Genomic DNA, 23648 nt, shown 5'->3' with positions numbered 1-23648 from the left:
ACAGTAGGAGGAGATGGAAATTTTCCTCTAGATATTGAGGAGCAACGTGTCTGTGACATTTGTTTAAATATTGTGTTAGGATCCTAGGTAACCGCCACAGAAGAAAATAACACCTGTGGAATGAACAGGAAAACTTCAGGAAGAGAAAAAACGTTCATACATAGAACTGGACACAGGTTTCATGGGCCTTACAACTAACTGTGACTCCCATCTTGAAAAGGTGGTGCAAACATTCCCCGTGCTCAGACAGCCCTTATTTCGGGAGGGAATGTAGGGAGGAACTTCATTTTGCCTAGGACGTCTGTTCGGCTTCCCAGCCTCGAATTCTCCCCGAAATCTTGAGCGTGGTTAACCTCGCTCTAGGGTTTCTTTCTTTTGAAGGTAGTGAGGAACGGCCACAGTCTAACAGAAGACTCCGATTCTTTGGCATGGCCCCTTTTATGTCCTCTTTTTAGGTTCCTTTTCATCCCAGAACGGCCTTGCCACTCGTTAAGAATCTCTTTTGGGATCCGAAAGTGACAGTCGGGAAGCAACCTGGGGAAGTCCATGTAGGGCACGACGGCTCCCGCCCGTGCAAGCTGAACAAGGGCGGGTCTCTGCGGGAGGGACTGACCTGTCTCTGGTCCAGAGAAACGCCCTGAGCGACATGCTGGCCTCCCGACCTTCCTGATAATTTTCAAACGTTCTAGATTAAAAATCTTCATGGTGTGGTCGGGAAAACAGTGGCGATTTTTAGGGGGATGGCAGAGTGAGAATAAGAAGGATGCCACATTTCCTGACTCGGACTTTTCCAGCTGTTTTTCAGTTTTGCGCAAAAGAATGAGCTCTGAGTCTGGAGTACCGGAGGTCACATGTTTTAACGAAGCCTTGAGACTAAACAATAAGAAATTATTCCTCCAACTAGACCGAGAGCCCTTAAGGGGTCAGGTCAGCTGTGCGAAAATAACTAGCTGGCCTAATGCCTGCCTAGTGGGATGCCTAGCATACATGGTAGGAGCTCAATAAATGTAGTTGACTCATTTGTTTCAACTGCTGTACTTTTTAGGCTGTTAAATTCAGAGAGTAGAGACATATATTTGGGGATTTTTAAGTAGGTTTTGTCCCAACAGGTTATTTTCTGTATTTATTAACACACACGTTTTCCTTTTTCTTTCTGTAAGGCAAAGGTTAAGTCTCTTCTGCATGAAGAGAAATAACTTGTATTTTGGTAGGCCCTTACATTTCCAGACTCCCTTGGTTTAATATCCAATTTTTGGTAAGGAGAGAAATCGGGAGTGAAAAGTATGGGGAACAATAGGTTCCTAATATCTCTCTCTCCAAGACAGAGATTTGCTCTATTTTCTTTCGTAAAAGATTGTTCTATTGGAAGGGAAATTGTCTCTGATGTGATTCCTGACATGGCAATTGTAACCTTTTTCAAATTTATAATTACTATCACTGTTTTTTTTCACTAATGGCAATGTATTGCAGATACTATCAAAGCAGTATTGTTAAACACTGGATTACTTCTTTTTCATTTTCATGAGCAATGCTCTGAAGAATATCCTTGTGTAAATACTTTGAAATATCCATTCACTATTTCCTTAAGTTTCTAGAAGTGGAATCACTAGCTCAAAGTTTACCCAGGTTTAAAAGCTTTTGATACATACTGTCCATATGCCTGCCAAAATACCTGAAGCAATTAAAATAACCCAAAAATGACCACATGAAATACAAGAAAACATTTTAATGGGTGAAAAATGGCAACGCATGTTATACAGATTAGTGAGATTCAACATTAATGTTTAAATGATTTTTGTATTTCTTCCTCAGTAAGTTGCTTACCAAATTTTTATTGAGGTGTTTTCTTCCCTGTTGATTTCCAAGCTCATTATGTGAAAGGTAAACCCTTATGATAATTTCTACTTACCAAACATCCACGCAGAATTTCCTTTTACTAACAAGAATCTCATTAAGTCCCTTACACATTAAATCAATTTTAATCTCATAGAAACTATGAGCTGTCAAACAAGGCCCACATTTAGTGTCTTTGTAATGTTATGCTATATATTTACTTTGATTCCTGGTCAATTTTTGGCCTATCCTTATTTTTCTTCCTTAAGGCATGTTAAATTCCTGTTACCTTGATTTCATTTTGTTTTAAATGTCTTTAAGTCCTTTCCGGCATAAAGTGAGGTATAATTAAATACATAAATATTTCTTACTATTTACTAACAATATCTACTGTGCAACAGAAGTCCCCAGAGGCCACAGTATATTTTCATGAAAACACCTACAAGGACTCTGAAAGGCTAAATTTTAAAGGGTAGATGGGACAAAAAAGAAAACAAGCTGACAGTGGTAGTCTACACCAATTTAAAAATCAGGGCGTAATTCCCAACCTTGAAATGCATCTCTTCACTATTTTATGTGATTCATAAGAAACATCTGATCCTACTGACTGATATGTCCAACATTTACTTTAGAACAACGGGGATGGGATGGAAATTGAGATGAGAATGTATTTGAAATACGATTGACCATAAATTGATATTCAAAGTTGGGAGATGACATGGTGGGAAGGTAAGGGTTTACTGTCTATTTTATTTTCTTCATTTGTGTGTGTGCTTAGAGGTTTCCATAGTGAAGTTCAATAAGGGAGAATGGCCAGATCACCCATAATCTTGTCAGAAGCATCTATTGGTATTTTGGTATATTTCTTCCCAGTTTTAAAAAAAAATGTGTAGGTTGAAAAACGTTTACTTTGCTACACTGAAAAAAATTTTCTTCTTCTGTACATTTTTCTTACGTATCACAAATTCCAAATGTCATTTGGTAATTATGTCCATTCCTATTATCCAAGCAAATACTGAAAGAGAAATCTAGGAAAGATATGATGTACTTCAAGAAGTTGACCTACAAAATGCCCTGGTTACATTTCAAACTTCAAACGCAAAATGAAGACAACAAATAAGCCAGATCTGAGAAAGTTATACTTTCTCTCCAATAGGGAAAAAGTATGTTAAACTTATGCCAATGCTGTCATATTCAAGTATTGTTTGCACAGTACGAAATCTAAACTCCTTCATTAACATCATAGAGAAGCCAGTTCTACAATAATCTATATGGGTTGGTAGGGTTTTCTTATTCTTTGTAAAGACCTCACACAGAATTACTGGGTTAAAGGTGTGGGCTTTAGTGACTTAATTACATAATCAAGTAAACATTTATTGCAGTTCCAAGTTAGTGGGTACCAACCTTTCAGCCTCAGCATCAAGGGCACTAAGGAAGAAATGAAGACCTAGGATTTCAGCTTCCTCTTAGACCATTAGGGTCCACACTGAGGTCTCCTACAGCACGCAATGCCCCACTTATCCACACATTTTCTTTTTGTTATGCTCTGCTTCTTTTTCATGTTATTTTTCTCCTAATTGACTTTATTAACTTTTCTAACTACAGAAGCCATGCTTTTTCATATCTCTTCAAAAGTCAAGTTCAGCTAGGGCACCCAACACTGGTTAATCGTGTATTCAATCAATGAATCATTGTCTTTCATTTATTAAGAGGCAACCCATCCACGATTAGTAAACAAAAAACCCAAGTTATTTTTTATTATGCTGAGAGATGTGTGATTTCCATCTACACTTTTGGTTGGAATTGCAGGTAATTGAAGACATTCATAATGGCTCATTACCATGTGAGCCTTTGTTTCACAACCATTTCCTCTTAAATGCATAGCACCTGTTGAGTGTTAGGCAGCTATCACATGTACTCTCTCATCTTCTCCATTGTACATTCTGGAGAGCAGAGACCATGTTCAGTTTCCTTCTATTCTTTGAAGCTATCTCTTCCAGGCCTTGTCTGCTCTTGGTGTAGATGCTCTTTTCGGCCTACCAGGCCAATACCAGAAAAAACAAAAACAGCTGAAGATACACACACACACACATTTTTCCTGGGCTAACAAGAGAACTAAAGAATGAGTATTTGTTGAAGCCTGATGTGTATCAGTAACTTCAGATATTCTAAGGAAAGAACCAGAGATGCCAGAAGAATGCTACTTGGACCCAATTGCTTAAGGGGCCCAAATACTGATTCAGTAAATTCAAATGTTGCTTATCTTTCTGCAGATGAGTAAATTTAGAATTGTTTACAAGTTAACCTCATCCAAAATGCCGGTTTTTTAAAAAATTAAAAATTTACGTAAATACCTATAAACTTCCCCACTCACAAGAACCAGAAGATACCCAGTAACACACATCAACATATGCCCTCCTCCTCTATCCTACTTTTCCACATACTCCATTGGTAACCACAGTCCTTTTGTTCATATTAAGAGGGCATTGTAAGGTATATAGTCTTCTGAGACTTTTTTCACTCAGCATTGTTAGTAACATTCACTCTTGTAGTACATCCCCATTCAAATTGGAAATTTTATTGAATCCAACAAAGTTGCATTTATCACTGCTCCTGCTGCTGCTGCTGCTGCTAATACAAATGCATCAAGATGTCTGTTAAAGCATTGGGTCTGCTGGGGACTAAAGCAGACCCAGTGTGAAACCCTCTAAGTTGACCCAGACACTGCTCCATCACTCCAACAGCAAGGACCAGAAGTCCATTCCAGGACACATTTTCTTGGAGTGGGACAAGCAAAGTGCTCTCTTTGTGGATTCTTATTCTTCCTCCCTGCCTCAGTGGAATAAGTGAAACTGGAAAGCAATTTTGATTGGGTCTTTTCACCCAACTTTCCAGTTGCAGATGTTAAAGGCAAGTATCCCAGGCCAAGGGACTGGCACTCCAAGGCTTCTACTCTCTGCTCAGCCTTCCCATATGAAAAAGAATAATCCATATATATTGTGGAGCAGGATATGACATATGTGGTCATGTGTTCCATCTCAGTTTGAATCCTGGCTCTGCTGCTTCCTAGCTGTGCACCTTAGATAAGTCATTTATCTTCTCTGTGCTTGTTTCCTCATCTGTAAAATAAGGGTAATAGTATCTACTTTGTAGGATTGTTATGAGCCTTAAAATAAATTCTTGTGCATGAAGTACTTCATACTATGTATGAAAGCACTGCTTCATGTCTGTTAACAGCATTTTACACATATCATATATACACACACACATATATGTATATATATATATATAAAATCCTATGTATTTACATCCAAGAGTATTTAGCAAAAGTTAACCTAGCATCACGGGAGCCCCTAGTTATATTATTTCCCTTAAAACCTGATGGATGAATAAATGAATAAACAAATTATGAATCATCAATTATGGTCTTCAGCCATGGAACCTTGTTGCTAGGTTCAGGACTAAGTACAGACCATAAAATCTTGTCTTTGGAGGCCATGTCCAGAAGCAGAAAATATCTGGGGCAGAACTGTTCTCTCAGCCTCATCTACCTCCTCAGCATGTGGCAACCTCCACCCATCTTAGTCTGGTGTTCTAGGTTGGGAAGCATGTTCTGGGCGCTCTGATATATAAGTACTGACAGTTATAAAAACGGACTTGAGAGGACACTTTCCTATCCACCTTACCGTTTTAGCCAATATAGAGCTGCAGGCTGTGGATGTCCCAACACTACTTTTTCAGCATTAGAAAGTAGTGACATGGTACTGAGAAAGTAGTTTGATTTCCAGTTCAAAGTAAAATACTGGCTAGAATAGGATTCTGGACTCATAAGGGAAATTGATACCATTAACCACTCCCAACCCCCAACATCTATGAACCCAATCCTACCACAACCCCGAAAACAACAACAATGTAAACAACTTCCATATTCACTTTATTTTCAAACAGAGGGACATGTGCCCAAAGAGAAGTAGGACTAAGAACCATCATGAGGGCTTGCTCAGTGATCTGCCTTAGCCCTCAACCCCAGAATGCCTCATGATCCAACAGCCATGGGGATCTAACCGCTGCCCCTTGACGGTACACATATTAGAAAGGTCCATTTCCCTACTCTCCAGAGGAGATTGAGAAAAGGAGGCAAAGGTCCAGGAGTCCTTGGAATACTGCCCCCAAATCCTTCCAGGGATGGCATATTACTGCCCATCAGTCCACAACTGTGAGTGGGAGGGGATTTAGGAACAACGGATGGTGCTGGGCAGAAAATTATCCTGGATGATGTGCAACCAACACCAGGATGTACCTTTCATTAGAATGAAGGGAGCAGACAAAGCCCTCAGAAAAGACAGAGAGGCAAAGAGCACACTGATTAGAACATTATCTCGTGACAGAGGGAGCCATCCCACCATAATTGTAAAATATCTGTAACTAATCAAAACACATGTAGGCCTCTTTAATGTTGTTAATAAAACTACAGCAGAATGGGAATCAAGGGTAGAGGTACTATTCCCAAAAGGAAAAACCAGGATAAGGGGAGCCATGCTGACAGGGCCTTGTAGTTCCACTCTTGATTCTTAGAAAGGAGCTCAAGTCCAGAAATAACAGCAAATACCCATGATCACTCAGTGAGGGTCAACCAGAGAAACCAGGCTGAGCCAAGGTGTAAGTATACTAACGGCTCTCCAAATCCAAAGATTATCCATGTTCCTTATTCCCTCAAGTAATGTGCAAAACTAAAACGTGTGAAATACTGGAGCTGGACATTTGCTTCTTATTTCCAGGCAGTCCTGATACTTGTCATTACATCTCACAATTGGCATGGGGAAGGGAAGGATGGCAGAGAACATGGACATCCTGTCTCCCATCGCAGAGGCATGGAAAGCAGTAAGGATATCCAGGTGTGACAAACAGGAAGTGGCAAGGCAACAAAACGCCTCATGCCTAGGGTAGGATTAAAGCCAACAGCCCTTTTGGCCTGAGTTCACCTCCTCAAGGGGAGGTCTCCATGGAATGACCATGATTCCCAACATGGCCAGAAAACCCATCGATCCCACTCATGGGGCAGATGATCAGAGGAGCTGCACTCTTCCCTCCCGAGTAACTCAGACTAAAGTAGGGCCGGACAGGCCCACAGAAGGTAGCATGAGAGAAAGTAAAGGTGTGACACCTCTCTGTCACGTTGTAGAAGGAGACCTCACCAGCATCATAGTCCAAGAAAATCCCTACCCGCTGGAGAGGGGTCCGCAGGGGGAGGGCGGTCATTGGGGAGGTAAGAGCCCAGTACTCTTTCCCATACCACAAGGACACTGCCCAGAATCCATTCTGGGGGGCCGAGGTTACTCCACCTTTTCTGCACACTGAGTCTTCACAGACACCTATGGTCCACTTGGCTTTATCTCCCACCTCTACCTCCCAGTAATGTCTCCCAGCGATGAAGCATGGAGAGCCCAACACACAGGGAAACAGATTGAACCGCTCAGGGTTGTCAGGCAGGTCCTGCTGTAGGTAACTGTACCGCACTTGCCGCAGATTGTCAGAGAGGATCAGGCTGGGGTAGGCTGTGTCTGGATCCAGAGTCACATCCACTGCAGAAACAGAGGGGAAAGGCATGGTCAGTTGCAGGCCAGGAGTGCTCACCCTGCAACACCCAGCTTTTCTCTCGCCTTCCTGGAAAGACAGTACAAGTTTCCCCACTATTGGTTGCACTCATCTTATGATGAAAACATCCTGAAGTTAACATTCCAAAAATTACTGTTTGGATTAGCTGGTTACTTTCGTCAGCCAGGATATATCAAAAGTACTGAGATTTTCCCTCCATTCACTTTCTTTCACATCTTAAGCCACAATTTCCTCTATAAACTGAATTTCCCACATAAATTCCGAATTTGGGGATTTGGGTATTATGGGTGAGGGATTGAGAGCCTGTACCAATTTGCTCACCTTTAAAATCACTCTTATGTCATCCACTTCATGGGCTCTTTACCAGCACAGCCAAACCCTATTCATCTTCTTCTCATGACTAACACAAGACCTACACCTTCCTCAAAAGTATTAACCAGCCCAAGCCAATACTCACCCTCTCTGAAATCTAAAACTATGTATCACCATGTCTCCTGCTCTACTATTTAGCATTACACTGTCTTGCAATCATGCAGTGCTTTTCTGTTTTAAAAGCACTGATATATATTCTCTTATTTGCTCTCACATCTTGTGCAGGGGAGGAGTCACAAACATCAACCCCCCGGAGCTCAGGCAGGCTAAATGCCTCCCACACAGGAAACCAGGGGAGGAGACAAAGAACCCTGATCTTGGTTCAATGATCTGTCCAAATCAGTTACCCATCTTTTTCTCATGGCATGGGTATACTCTCTGTACTTCCAGCCAGACACTGCACTCCAAGGATAGGACAGAGTCTTATGATCCTTTGTTCCCTCCATAGTACCCTACACAATGTTAGACTCTGTAGAATATAAGCAAGGTATTCAATTAATATAGGTTGAAAGAATTGAATATGGATCACTGCCAGTGGACACTAATGAAAGACCCATTGTATGTAGAGTCCCTCTCTTTGTGAAGAGGAGGATTCCATGCAACAGAAGGTGCCCGGGTGACTACTGAAAATACATACCTCAGATCTGAGTACCTCTGGGACCGCAGATTTACCATCTCTCTGTACATTAGATAAAGGTGGTGGTCAAGGGGAGGGGGAGTTCGATCTCTAACCTTAAGGCACAGAGACAGGATGACATAAGATTTCTAGACTTGCCCTACCATTCTGAATAAGAGTTTAGCTCAATCATTCTTTCTGGAAGGAGAACTGCTTTTTGCAACCACACTGCCCTTGAGGCTGCGTAGGCAGAGCAGTGTGCCCGTGCGCTAGCAGTGTTCACTTTTTCAACTGTACTTTCTAATCTATAATCCTTCATGGCACCTGAGCTCGAGTTCCTCCTATTTCAGAGGTCCATGGCTTCAGCTTGGAGGCATTTTAGAAGGCAAAGTTTTTTAAACACATAGAAATAACCAGTGTTTTTCTGTGGTTGCTGTTTGTAATTTTTACATATGTAATTTAAAGGACCCAAATTTAAGCAATTTCTAAAATCATTCACAATAGCAGTTAGGTTCATAAGGATTTTTACTCTGTTCCCCGTATGGCTTTGTCTCCTAAAACCTACCTGAGTATAATTGAGCCTCTCTCAATTCTGAAAGACCAAAAGAGAAAAGAAGTTATGGAAATCATACGAGTATTTCCAGTAAATACCTATCTGAGGAAGCTTTGGTTAGAGTCATCATAAAGCAATGGTCTCCATTAGATATCCCAGAACCCCTGCTGTCATACACTGATTTCTTCATGGACTGTATGACTCCATCATCCAGCCAAGAGCTTTAAAGGAAGAGGGATTGGAAACTGGGTAGAAGGATAACCAAAAGCCTGAGACTGGTAGCACGTTGGGTCAAACCAAGCCAGCACATCGGGTTGAACCAAGCCAAGATCAAGGATTCTACCCTCCAGGGTGCCAGCTGTTTCTGCAGGGGAAAACATAGTTCCAAGTCCACATCATACACAATTCTTGGTTTTCATAAACCACTTCTTTCTAGGGGCTGGGTGTTTCAAGTAATACCCACTACCATGTTGGAGCAAACAAAACATTCACTTAAAAGGCACTTTACAGTTAACAAGGCATTTTCAGACAGGTCCTCAGGGAGACTTTTAAGTGTTGAGAGAAGAGCAGGGTAAATAAATGAGAGCCAGATTAAGGAAAATCATGTCTGAACTAACCACTTCTGGTTTTATGCACACTATTAAGTGGAGTTTCTATTTGTTTTGCTTGTGAATGTCCCCTAAATATGTGTAGCTAGATGCCAAAAAAAGTATGTATCTGAAAAGATACAATGCAAATAAAGTTTTAGCAAACATAGTATCAGAAATTGTAAGGATCGGTAATTTGTAACAAATAAGACAATGGTTTACCTACATATAAGGGTTTCAAACTCCACCAGACTGCCTAGGAATTTTAGCATTAGTAATAGCCAACTCTTAACTGAATGTGGTTCATGAACAGAAAATTTTATATTTGGAAGAGCTTCCTTTAAATACCTACAACACTTTGACAGATACAAATATAGGTTTATTATGTAACAGGCTCCATTCTAAAGGTTTTAGAAATGGGAACAGCTTTAGCTTATGTCCTTATAACCTTGTGAGGTAAGATGAGGAAATGATAGTGTATTAAGTGGCAGAGCTGGACCCAGGGCTCCTGAATCCTGTGCCTAAGTATTTCCCTTGAGCTATGGCTTCAGTCAGTGTTGCTTGATTCCTCTGGGTCCAGTTGTCACCAATGCCCACAAGCAGTGGGAACTCTGTAAATTTTAACTATAAATAATGGCTCAAACAAATGGAACTAGGATAGTTTTTGTTTATTCTTTCCCAATTAGAAAAAATTAAAGAAAATCAGAGTAATTATGGACTACTTAACTTTTAAATTATCTATTATTCTCCTCCCTCAGTGTAGACTGAGAACTGAGTGCACACAGTTAAAAGACTTCACATTGAAACAAGGGGATATTGGTTGAAAAAAGGAAGATATAAAATATCAGGGAAGGATGGCCAGTGGATATCATTCCTTTCCCATTTTTCCACACTTTTAATGCATACGTTCATCTTCCCAGGGAATTTCAACATCCAAAGCCCATTAAGTAGATAAATTTACCTTGGATTTTCTCCATATCTGATTGCATTTTTTCTAAGGGGAAAAAAGAAGATGTTTAGTTTGCATCCCACTGTCTGGCTGGAAAATATATCCTCTCAGGCAATACACAGATACTCAGAGCATGAATCCATTTCCCTCACAGATCCCTCTTCTCACATTACCTGTGAATTGCTTCAGACTCTCGGTCAAGAAGAGACATTTCTGGGCAAAAATGTGGATTTTCTCCTGCAGATCTGGAGGTGTAATCCAGGGTTCAGGGATCCTGATTCTTTCAGCCCTAAGTTTAAAACAAAAACATGAATGAACCCCTCCCCAACATCCACAGGTTTCCAGAGGCTAGGACAATGTCTGGGCTAAACTGGCCAGCATGTGGACAGTCTTAAAAAGCAACCACTACACTCTTACCCCTATTTTCTGCTTAGATGGGCTATGATCCTCCAGACCAGAATAGGAGACAGCATATTCTTATTTTCATATCCTCCACAGCACCCAGCTCATGGCTTTTCAGATACCATGTTCTCAAAAAAATTTTTACTGAATTAGATTGAATATAGAAGCACTAGATTCCATGACAAAGTCCTGATGTTCATGGTGGGCAACAACTTAGAATCTTCTGGTTCTCGACTACACTGAGAATGGCATCTTCAGACAGAAAGGTGCTCTGTACAATACCTGCCCACCCACCCACCTCAAGGGGCTACAGCAAAGGCTAAGTGCTTGTTGCCTATTGGCTGCTGGTTAGGAAAAGGTTATTTATCCCTTTTCCCATCTTCCAAATTTTACTGGGCTCATGGCTGCCCTGTCTAGATGTGACCTTGTGACTGAGTGGTGGCTAATGAGAGTATCTTGTGATTTGAGAAGTCTGCTTAAAAATGAACACATGATGTAACTTATCTCCTTCCTACTTGTTGGCTTATAACTATCTTGGATTGTGAGGAGGACTGCACCTTAGGCATGGCAGAGTGGAACAGAAAGAAACCTGAGAGTCTGATGATCACTGGGGCCACCATACCAGCTCTGGGCTACCTACTTGCACATTTCTTATATGGTGACAAACTTTTCTTATTATGTTTAAGCCTTAAGTCAATGGAATTTTGAGTTTCCTATCTCATATAGCCAAATCCAGACCTTAAAGTCACAAAATGCTAAGATCTGAAGGATCTATCTCCCTAAGTTAGGTCAGAACTAGACTGGCATCAAAAAGTAAAAGTAACAAGTAGAGGCAGTATTTGCTGTGGCTGTCTAGCTGGCCTAGTACAAGCTCCAGCTCACCTCCATCCCAGGGGCCCTCAAAAACCTGTTTTATCAATGCAACTTTATCCACATAACTTTCCCAGCCAACCCACCCCATCTATGAGGCCCTCCTCCATCTCCTCAAATGCTCCCACACAATTAAAATATATTTTCTCCGGAAGGGTTTAATCATTCAGGATTTTAATCATCAAAGTTCACTCCCTCAGAGACAGACTCAATCCCTGGAGGCACTCCTGCACCAAATATTATGTTCTCAAGGCCTATCCTGCTTGCCTTTGCCAACTGCCCTGCAAACACAAATTAGCCTTGGCTTCTTGCCCACCCTGAGCTCTCCCTGCTTGGTCACATCCCAACTCCCACGGAGCTCTTCCTCACTTTCCATCTGATGATACAGTAGAGAAATAAAGAGAACAAGAGCCAGAATGCAGGTAACTCATCACTAATTTTATAACTCTGAGCTGGACACTTTTCTTAGGCCTTACTTGTGCTATTACAGGAAAGAGAGCAAAAGAGTGAATATGAAAGAGAAAGGATTCTGAAATGCTTAGGAAACAACAACGGTAAGAGACCCTTGCACTTTACCCAAGTCCCTGTAAGTTTCCCCCTTCTCCAAGTGTCCTCAAAAACAACCAGCACCCTCCCAATAAGCCCTCTACCACCCCTCACCTTCACAATTTGTCAATAATTTCTGAGTTTGACTGAAAAGAGCTGTGGTTCATCTAGTTCTCTGCATACTGATGACTCAGTTCAGGGACAGAAAGAAAGAAGTTCATCTCACTCTAGGCTCCTTTCAGGATTTGTAAATATGAGGGAAACAGTCTTCCCATGCTTGATTTAACTGGGAAGAGAGAAAACTGTACCTGCTCAACGTGTCCCCGATGTCCTACAAGAGAAAGGAAAAGGATAACCATGAGAAGTCATTCATAACTTCGGTTTTCTTTCACAGAGGTTTTTGGAAAACCCAACTATGGGCTGGCCCTCCTGGGAAAAATCAGGGAGGCAAGGAACACAACTCACAGTGTAGAAGCTAAAAATCAAGCAGAGGAAACTGGGATGCACACTGTTTGCTATACCAGCATTTCCTATGTCCTCCTCCTACACCACTGGTCAAGGATCTCATGATTTCAGATTTACTAACTCAAGCATCCTACCCATAGACCACACCTGCCTACCTTCCAGCTTACTTTCTTTGGCTTTTTATTGTGAAGTAATTTCAAATACACAGAAAGGCTGCTAGTACAAAGAACTCCTGTATACTCTTTTCCCAGACTTACCAGATTATTACAAACATATTATATTCAGAACCATCTGAGATCATTGTTGAGATTACATTCCTTTACCACTTTATACTTCTGTATTTCCTAAGAACAAGTACATTTTCTTACATAACTACAGTATAGTTATCAAACTCAGGAAACTGAACACTGATATGTTTATCCTATCTACAGTCCATATTCTCTAATTTAACCACTTTAATAATGTTCTTTACAGCAACTACTTCCCCACCTTAGGTAATCCATTGGATCAGTCACTGCATTTAGATACCATGACATGTGTCTTTAATCTGAACAGTTCTTTTGCACTGATTTGTCTTTTATGACATTGACATTGGTGTAATACAGGCTAGTTGTTTTACAGAATGTTCCTCCATTTGGGCTTGTCAGATACTTCCCTTATGATTAAATTCAAGCTGTACAATCTTTGATTAGAGTATATTATGTCCTTTTCAATGTGTATGATATTCACTTGTCCCTTACTGGAAATATTTTGATTACTGTATAGCTGTTTTTCCTTTTGTAACTAGTTAGTCATCTAAAAAGTGATGGTTTAAAATTATGTTACTATTGCAATCCTTATCAAACATTCCCCCTTTAGATTTAGCATTCCTCAATAATTATTAACCAGATTAACTTTTACTATTATGGTTGCCAAATGGCCATTTCCTAACTTCAAAATTCCTTCTATATTACTTAGTCAACCTTATTTTTATGGGTCCATAGATTCTTACTTTATTTAATAGGTTATAATCCATCACTCTTCTTTGTTTGTTTTTCTGAATTCCCATTTGCTACGCTTCTGAAATGAAAGGTACCCTGAGAAGGTTGTTGTGTTTCTGCATCAAAAGAATATGTTACCCAATGAAACATGGTCATAACTATGACCAGTATGAAAAAAGATGCATGATCATCACTCTTCTTAACTTACTCTGGTGCTCAAAAGCCTGAGACTTGGCCAGAGAGAATCTCTGTCACTCTTTTTCCTTTCCCTTCCCCTCCCATTCTTCTCATCCCTATTTTCTGGTTTATCCTTCCAATATTTCCTTTGCAAAAAAGCAGCAGATACATGTATTTTACAATTATCTCTTCTTTCTTACACAAAAAGTAGCATAGTCATTTTGCACTTTGATTTTTTTTCACTTAACACATATCCTGGGAATTACCGTATGTAGGTATATGTAGATTCACAGATTTCTTCCTTTATCTTTTCACAGTTGCATGGTATTCCATTGCATGGTGTACACACGTTTTCTAAGTTTGGAAGTTTGTTGTTTCCAGTATTTTGCAATAACAAAGAATATTACATCAATTAACCTCATGCATATGTACTTTTGTATATATTTTCATACTTAGATATATCTTCAAGGTAAATTCCTAGAAGGATTCATGTTCAAAGTCTAACTGTATATATAGTTTTGTTAAAGACTACAAAAATAATTTGCTTTCCCACCAGCATATGAGATTGTCCCTTCACATCTTTGCTAACAGTGTGCTGAATTAAGAAAATGTTGCTATTCTAATGGGTAAGAAAGGGTATTTCAGTGTTTTAATTTGCATCTATTATTAAAAGAAGTATAATAAAGAATTTTTTTAAAAAGTTCACGGTCCAATTTGTATTTCTTTTGAATTTGCCCCTTCATGTCTTTTGCTCATTTTTATACAATTTGTCTTACCTCTCTTAATTTTTGAAAGTTACATATTATTTCTATATGTGATAATCATTGCAAATATTTTCTTTCAATTTGATGCTGGTCTTTTGACCTGCTACAATGTATGTGTGTTTTCCTTGTACTATTACCAACTGCTTTAATTACACAGACGTGGTAATATGTTTTAATATCTAACAAGGTAAGTTCCCACCTCATAGTTACATCTGTTTCCTAACTATTTTTACATGCTTATTTTTCTATCTGAACTTCACTATCAATTTGTGTAATTCCAGGAAAAAAGGTTGCATTTTTACTGAGATTGAATTAAATTTATAAATTATCTTATGAGGAACAACACGATGATGTTGAGATGTTTTATCCAAGAACAAGGGATGATTTCTGATTAGCTCAAATCTATTTTATCTTTCAGGACTGTTTTATAGTTTTCTCTACACAGGTTCTTGTACTTTTCTGACATTTACTTAAGTCTACTCCCAGGTGTTTTGTTTTTTTCACATTGGAAATGGGATATTCTCTTCTAATGTCTTCTAGTGGCTGTCATCTGTGCAAATGATGGCTGCTGATTTCTGTATGTTAATCTTATATCCTGCTGCCTTGCTGAATTCTTGTATTAGTTTAACATTGTTTCCTTACTTTATAGTTATATATCTTTTCCACGTAAGAGTTTAATTTCTCTTCCAATTCTTATGCTTATAATTGTTTATCTAACTAAACTGGTTAAAACTTAGGTACAATTGTAAATAGAGGTAGACAATAGTAAGATCTCACCCTGTTTCTGACCTCAGTGGGATGGCCTCTAATATTTCCCCAGTAAGAGTCAGCTTGCTTTTCTAATGACTTCTACCAAAATCACTCTTTGGTACTGACCAAAACCCTCTCGCCCATGGAGTCCATGATCACTCTTTCCTTTTTCCATTTTCCTCATCATTTCAATTTCATGGTCCATCTGTTCAAAAATATTCTCACAAATACCTTCCATCTTAAAAAAAAGTCTTGCAACCTTGTGTTTGATTTGGCAGCACATATTCTCAAACTAGAACCATGCACAAAAGTTTAGCATGGCCCTTGCATTAGCATGGCCCTTGCACACAGATAATACACAAACTCACGAATTGTTTCATATTTGTATGTATGTAATGTTCATAGCAGCACTATTCACAAAAGCCAAATGGTGGAAACAAAGCAAATGTCCATCAACTCATGAATGTACAAATAAAATGTGGTACATATCCATACAATGGAATATTATTCAGCCAAAAAGAAATGAAGCAATGAAATGAACATACTACAACATGGATGACCTTGAAAAAACATTCCAAATAAAAAGAAATCAGACAGAAAAGGCCACTTACATATCAAATATCTAGAACAGGCAAACACTTAAGAGACACATAGCAGATTAGTGGTCACCGGTGGGTAGAAAGGACTGAGAAATGAGTGTTTAATGGGTATAAGGTTTCCTTCTGAGGTGATGGAAGTGTTCTGGAACTATGTAGTTGTGATGGTTGCACAACACTGTGAGTGTACTAAATGCTACTGAGTTTTACATTTTGAAATGGTTGAAATGGTGAATTTATATTATATATATTCTATCACAGTAAAAAAAAAATAAAAAAATACAAACCTCAAGTCCACCTTGCAAAACCCTAATCCTAGATGTCCTCAACTACCTACTTTCCCTATGCCTGTACCAGAGTAGTCACTGTCTGAGAAAGCAAAGCAGATGACAAAGTCGTACAACAGTGCAGACCAGTCCCTGATAAACTGTCGTTCACTGACCAAGGAATCCTACTATGTCTCACAAACCAACTGGCTTTCCCATACTCTGAAACAGTAATTCTAGGACTTTCCTACACTCTTCAAAGCTCTTATCTCCCTAAACCCCCGCACAATAACAGCAGATGATCCTGCTTTCCAACTTCAAAACAGAATAAAAGCCTCCAGGTTTTCACTACCAAATCTCACAACCTGCCTGCACCTACCTGCTCCCTCACCCATTTCTCCTTTCTTCCCATACAACAGAGGATTTTCCAAAACCAATTCCTTTACTTCTCTTTCTCTCTGTCTTCTTAGGGATAGCACATTAGTGATTAGTTTATCAATCTTACAGCTTCAGTGATTTTCCTCACCCAGATCCCTAGAATACAGGCTCTCCTCCCCATATATTCTTTTCAAGTATGTTTAGCTAGTTCCTTTAAGCATCCCTCCCATGAAGCCCCATAATTCTACCTCATCTCCAAGTATTTTCTTACATCTCCTACATGGTCTTTCGGGATCCCTGAGTCATCTAGTCTTGTAGTGTCCATTGCACACTACCTAGTGGTGGTTCCTACCCAAACTGTTCCACTGTGGCAGTTCTGCATAAGGTCACCAATGGTGGCCATGTTTTTAACCCAAATGGATTTCAGCCCTCCTATTATTTTACCTCAACTGCATTAATATGTCATCTACTTCCTCCTTCCTGATTCTTTGGTCAATTATTTCCTTTGCAAGCTCTCTTTCTCTCTGACAATTAAATACTGGTGTTCATTAGGCAGAAGGCTAGGCCTTATTATTTTATTATTCTAAAGCAGGAGGAGGTAAAGTTCTTAAAAGGCCAGACAATAAGCATTTTAGGTTTTGTGAACTACACCATCTCTGCTATTATTCAACTCTGCTATTGCAGTGGAAAAGTAAGGACAGATAGATAGTACATAAATGAATGAGCATGGCTACATTCCAATAAAAATGTATCAACAATGAAATCTGAATTTTATAACTTCACATATTATGAAGTAACAATTTTTTTTTTTTTCCAACCAATTCATAACTGTAAAAATCATACTTAGCTTGTAGGGACACACAAAAACAGGTGGCGGGTCATGGTTTGCTGACCCTTGCTCTATCCCATCATCCCTTTTTTAATGGCATTTATCAACACCTATGATACCTATTTGTTCATTTCTTTATCATCTGATCTCGACTTTAGAACATAAATTTCAGGAGCGTTTTTTACCACTTAATTCTAATGCCCAGAATAGTGTCTGATCCAGAACAGACAATTTATTATATGCACTGAGTGAGCAAGTGACAGAAAGACATTTCCTGCGGTCTTGCTGGCTTAGGTGGACTGCAGGTCTGTCACCTGCTAGCAAGGTTAACTCACAGCACTCCTCGGGCTAACCACTCTTGCTCACATGCTTGCTGTTTTGCGGGTGTGGTAATACATGTGTATTTGTTAAAATTACAGGATACTGAAGTGAGAGGGTCTTTAAATGGCATATGGGCCAAACCCCTCATTCCATAATGAGCAGAAGGGGTCACTGAGACCAGAGAAGACAAGAAATCTTTGTATGGGATCAGACCACTTGTCAGTGCAGGACAGGCCTGAGCATCAGGTCTTCCTTTCGTCCTTCCTGTGAGAGCAACTGACTGATGCAAGTTGTGTCAACCAGAGCTTCTCCTGGACATGTTTTCACTCCAATATGCCCAACAGAGAGCTTGACAAGCCCTTGCTACCCCTATAGCATTTACTGGGTACTGCTGGGTAGAGAGAAGGGAAGTCTTCAGGTGCCATCCTAGCAGGACACTCTATACCGTACCTGCAGGAGCTCCCTCGTGGGCTGCTGCTGCTTCTCTTCCAGCTGGGCGATCAGGCTGCTTAGGTGGGAGATGTTGCAAGAGAACTGGGTGATGGCACCATTGATGCTATTGTAGATGGCCAAGTCCAGCTCCTCGAGGCGGGCCAGGAGGCGGTATTCATGTTCCTTCAAGGAGTGATACAGCTGCTCAAACTCCCAAACAATCTTCTCCCTCTCCATCTGGGTTAGGCTCTGAGCAGATGACAGGAAAGGGCAGTGAGGAGAGAAAGGCTCATTCCTGCGGCCCTTCACATTTCTCCAACTACCCACTCTAATACGCTAAAACAAGCATCTTGTTATCACACTCAGTTTTTCTAGTCTTTACTGGTTGAATATATAATAGCTGAGAAATGAATTACCCCAGTGATAGTGAAGACACAGATCCTGCCCTCAAGGAACTGAGTAAGATAAGAGTCAGGTTCACGTTATAAATGTATTTACAGATGAATAAATATAGGCAGGCTGACAGCCTGCGGTGGCAGAGGTTAGAAGCAATGTTCATACAGTCTTGTAGGATAAACAGGAGTTTACCATGCGATCAAAGTACAGGAGCGATTTCCAGGCAGAAGAATGGCACCTGCAAATGTGTGGGGAGAAAAGGCAGATGGCTCTGTCTGGCTGGAGCACATGAGTGCTGAGGGAAGAGGCCAGAAAAGGTAAGAGACCAGGACACAGACCTAACACCTGGCAGGCTAAGGGACAAGGGTTTTACTGCAACCAAGAGAAAAAATACTGTCAGGAAAGGACATGTCAGGTATCTGCCCTGTAGGAGATGGTTTGGAACACTCACAGTTTATTTCTCACATAATAACCTTGACTAGTTCCCTTAGATTCTTCACACGTAATCCATACCCTCTATTTGGCCTTCAAGAGTGTTCATCAACTGTCCCATCTCACTGACGTTGGGCTTGGTTCCCTCTAGGTGTAGATTTGTTTGCCAAAGCTTGCCTGCCCTTCCTTCTCTACCCCACCTCCCATTGACAGGGGTTGTTTTAAACGAAGTGTTAGTAAACTCCCTTTGTTCACTCCCTTGGAGTAAAGTCCTACTGGGACACAGCCACACCCATCATTTACATATTGTCTTTAGCTGCTTTTAAGCTACAAAAGATGAGTTGAGTAGTTGTGACAGAGATAAGTCCCAGAGAGCCAAAAATATTTATTTTCTGCTCCTTTACCCAAAGCTTCTTGGCACCTGTTCTAAACTCAACTCCTTCTGACAACCTCCCCCTTAACATCCCTCTAACCATCCCTGCTTAGCACTCATTGTGTTGCAACAGTGATACACACATACCTCTGCTTAAAAATCCTCTTCATAAGCTCATACCTCTCTTTAGCTGCATAAGTATTCCAAAGACATAAATGATATAACATAATCTTAGAAATGGAAAACTAAAGCTGAAAGAGACCTTATGGTCAACTAATCCAATGTTTCTCAAAGGGGGTGTTATTGGCACCCTGGTGGGGAGCTCATTCTGCTTGGCATAGGATTGTTTCTCATACTGTAGGACATTCACCATCCCCACCCCAACCTCCCCAATCATTCAGTTCCTCAAGTAACAACCGAAGAAACATCCACACATCACTAGGGGGGAGGAGAGGACAGTACTAGCCTGGCTGAAGAACCACAAGTCTAGTCCCACCTACCCGTTTCACAGATAAGGAAACTGAGGCCCAAAGAGGTTGTATTATTATTAGCTAGTGTCAGAACCAAGAGGCACATATAAGTGCCTTGATTCTCAGAGAAGGGCTAGTTCCCCTCTTTCACAATACTCCCACAGAGGACACAGTTTGGTGCATAATAATTTGGTCCACGCAGGCTCACTATATTCTCCATTCACCAGACCTGTGATCAAGCAAGGGGAGCTGAGGTCTCAGTGGAATGTATGGGCATAAGTGGTGGGATCTGAGGAGATCATGGAAGTAAGTTCCCTGTCCAAAAGATATTTATTACATAGTGGTCAGGACTGACAATATTTCTTACATGATGTTGCTAAATACTACTTGTCTAAGAGTTTGCTTTTCAGATGCAAATACCATTAACATATGGTAACTTGTAATATTTTATTTGTTGTTCAAAAAAAAAAGCTTCAACCTCTAGGTGGTAGATATGTAAATATATATTATAAAAATCTCTAAACATTTTTTTTTTTGGCTTTGAAAACAAACCTCCCAAATACGCCTGTCACAAATTAGCACTTGTCGACTTGCTGAGGCCTTGGGAAATGAGGGGAAGGGAGCAAAGTGAAAAGTTCAGGATTGAAGCGTTGTCAAGACAACACTCCAGCAACAGTGGGACTTATGTAAAGCCATTGTCTGCATCTATCTACATAATGGTACCACAGGAGGCTAAGTGTGCCCAAAAATCTCACCTGTATCAACTTTGTCAAGGGATCAACCTTGATCTACACAAAGCTAACAGGTTAAGATTTTGATAGGTCAGGTCTCCAGGGGTTTCAGCCTCAGCTCTTCCACCCTTTCCCCAAAAATGTGGGAATCCCTTTGTTCTCCAGCTGAGTTCCCAACTGACATACAGAGTTGTCCCATCTGTGTCTACAAGTTCTCAGTGACCTGGATGGACAAGATTAATGGACATCAGTCTTACAAAAGAGGGTGTGACCATCAGAAGTGATATTATCTATGAATTTCAAAGACCCTTACCAGGAGTTCAGCTCGTGCTTGCTCCCCCTGTGCCCGGCGCCTCTTCTTTAAATCTTTCACTCTTTTTAGGTGGTCCAGCTGGTTCTGGATTTGTTCCTGAGAAAAGCAAAAACAGTTGGGCAGTTTAACATTAGGTAGACCTTAGCATTTATCACACATGCAGCCCACATTCCTGATGCCAAATCAGTGGTTAGTCTGTCCTTGTACCACACTGCCATCACCAGGGCACAGGGGGCTAACCATATCTATCCTTTGGCAATTTGTATCGATGTTAAACACTGGGTCACCTACCTGCCCCTGGAAGGATACTGCATAGCTTAGTGAAAAGATGTCTAAACTAGGAGGCTTAAAGTTAAGCTGCAACTCTTCCATAGAGCATACTGAGAAAATGATTTCTCTTATTTTTCTCATGTGTGGCATGGGCAAACACCACCTTCCCAACCTACTCAAGGGTTATCACCAGTGTGAGTATGAGAAAAACAATGTATTTGAAAGCACCGTACATGTTAAGTGATTAATTATGCACGGCTGTACTCACATTTAAACATGTATATAATTGCATATCTTTCCTACAGCCCTTAAATACATAGACAGCACAGCACATGCACTCCTTGAATGTTACAACTGTTTTATATTTAATACTTTGTTTCCACGTTATTGTTCAGCTGTCCCAGCCTGTTGGTTCAACAGTTCGCAAAAGGCTCCGCTCATCAACTTCATCTTCATACTGTTATCGCTTATGAGCCTCAGAGTAGTTAAGTGACTTAAGCAGTAAAGAGCTCTGTTCTTTTTTGTGAGCTTCTACAACAGGACAGAGCACCGGGCAGTGCTGGGGGAATGCTTACAGACGAAGTGATCGGCATCTGCTTGATGTGTACACAGCCAGTTTACGTCTGAGGGTATTTTGTCTGAGATCATGTAGGAGCCGACAGGAGTACGTGGGCCGTCCTTATGTTTAATGTGCCCGTGAGCCGGTAACCGTAGGGGTGTGGGGGTGAGGAGACTTCTGGCTTCCTCACCAGCTACAGGTTTTCCTCCCAAATCTGAGTGCCGAGGCTCTGGAGCGGACAGAGGAAATGACGGCTGTGAACCACACGTCCGGCTCAGCCATTTTCTAGGCGGCAGAAGGAAGCCCCTCTGGCTCTCCCCTCCCTTTGTCCGCCTCGCGCTCGCGCCCCGCCCACCCCGAGTGTCCGGCGCTCACCTTGAAGCCCTCCACCGCCTCCTCGAGCGGCAGCACGCTGTGGCCCCGGTGCTCGCGGGAGCGGTCGCACACCACGCAAATGGGCATCTGGTCTTCCTCGCAGTACAGCTTCAGCGGCTCGCGGTGCTTCCCGCACACGCCCATCTCGCCGCCGGGCCCCGACGGCCGCTCGGTGCGCAACTGCTTCACCAGCTGGGTCACATTGGCCAGGTGCCGGTTGGGCCGCATGTGCCGCTGCGGGAAGGTCTCTCGGCACTGCGGACACGACACATTGGTCTCCGCCGCGCCCCAGCAGCGGGCGAGGCACGCGCAACAGATGTTGTGACCGCAGTCGAGCATCATGGGCTCGGCAAAGTACTGGAGGCACACGGGGCAGGTGGTCTCCTGCTGTAAGCACTCGGCCACGCTACCGGAGGCCATGGCTCGGGCCCGCGGGGGAGCACGGGCATGGGCCCCGGCGCCCAGCTCTACGCGGAGCCCAACTCTACAGCGCTCCCTCCGGTACGCTGCTTCCGGGTGGTGCTGGGAGGCGAGTGAGGCTGACGGAGGGCGGCGCCTCCCGGGCCCGAATCCCAGGCGGGCCCGCGCGCTGGAACCACGGAGAGGCCCTGCCACTCCCTGCGCCGCGGCGCCGGGATGACTGAGCGTGAGGCCCTGCGGGCCCACCGAGCCCAGCGGCTATGCGAACCGAGTGCCGCCGGCACGACTCCCAGGGCAAGGCGCTCGGAGCGCGCAGGGCAACGTGGCCGCGTCCGAGCCGATCCCGGCGCGAGCGGAAGGGGCGGCTCGGGGAGGCGGGGCTTGGCCGGGCCTCCAGAGCGCGCCACGGTTTTGTGGCCTCGGGTCCTGGACTGTTTCTTCCCAGAGAGGATTGGGCGGCCCACCCACTCGCCCTTGGGCTGGACGTACGGGAGCGCGAATCTCGGCGCCGGTATGCCTGGGGCAGGCGGTGTCGGCCGGACGCGGCGGTGACAGGGTAACCCCTGCCTGCACGCTCCGGGCCCGCTGCCAAGCTTACGCGGCCCTAGGCCTGGACCTCGAGTCTTCCGTTGGTTTCTTGTCTGGTGCTCCGGCTGCCATTGTGTCGGTGTAGGAAGACACATAAGGCTTACATAGGAGGAGGGAAGGATAGGGGTAGTTGACGAGCCCCACTCGTCTGTAAGGCACTTTAACAGACAGCGTATTTACAGGACTCGCAATTTTGTTTCAAAGAAAGTTTTAATTATCAGACAGCAATATTCTGTAAAACAGAAACTGAGTCACACTTGCTCAGGTCTGCTGCTTTGTACTGCGCCTAAACAAATAAGTTAACGATTCTGAGCCTCAGTTTCCTCTCCAGTGAAACTGTAATGATAATTATACCCCAGCAAGGAAGAATGTTTCATTGTATCTTTTACTTTTTTAACCCTAAAGATGTTTATCCATTA

General features: G+C 42.1%; 1 protein-coding gene and 1 pseudogene across 1 annotated transcript; one reads left to right on the top strand and one right to left on the bottom strand.

The window, feature by feature from the left end:
- Nucleotides 1-5750: 5750 nt before the first annotated feature.
- TRIM27 (tripartite motif containing 27) lies at nucleotides 5751-23648 on the bottom strand. Its single transcript, XM_017659577.3, has 8 exons — nucleotides 22222-23648; nucleotides 21018-21113; nucleotides 18321-18551; nucleotides 12653-12675; nucleotides 10700-10815; nucleotides 10539-10571; nucleotides 9003-9029; nucleotides 5751-7415 (listed from the first exon to the last, which is right to left on the bottom strand). The coding sequence occupies exons 1-8, from the start codon at nucleotides 22639-22641 to the stop codon at nucleotides 6820-6822; spliced, it is 1542 nt and encodes a 513-aa protein (XP_017515066.3). The 5' UTR covers nucleotides 22642-23648; the 3' UTR covers nucleotides 5751-6819.
- LOC118966979 (U6 spliceosomal RNA) lies at nucleotides 15743-15866 on the top strand (annotated as a pseudogene).

The sequence above is a fragment of the Manis javanica genome, chromosome 16, assembly GCF_040802235.1.
Source record: "Manis javanica isolate MJ-LG chromosome 16, MJ_LKY, whole genome shotgun sequence".
In the NCBI taxonomy this organism is placed as follows: Eukaryota; Metazoa; Chordata; class Mammalia; order Pholidota; family Manidae; genus Manis; species Manis javanica.
This window is presented reverse-complemented; position numbering and strand designations above follow the sequence as displayed.

Bases quoted from the DNA above. Each gene is read 5' to 3' on its own strand.
- TRIM27 (XM_017659577.3), bottom strand. From the start codon at position 22,641: ATGGCCTCCGGTAGCGTGGCCGAGTGCTTACAGCAGGAGACCACCTGC. The intron at 18,552-21,017 runs GTAAGGGTCTTT...TCATCTGCTCAG, and splicing joins AAGCACGAGCTGAACTCCTG to AGCCTAACCCAGATGGAGAG. The intron at 9,030-10,538 runs GTAAATTTATCT...TTGGTCTTTCAG, and splicing joins AGATATGGAGAAAATCCAAG to AATTGAGAGAGGCTCAATTA.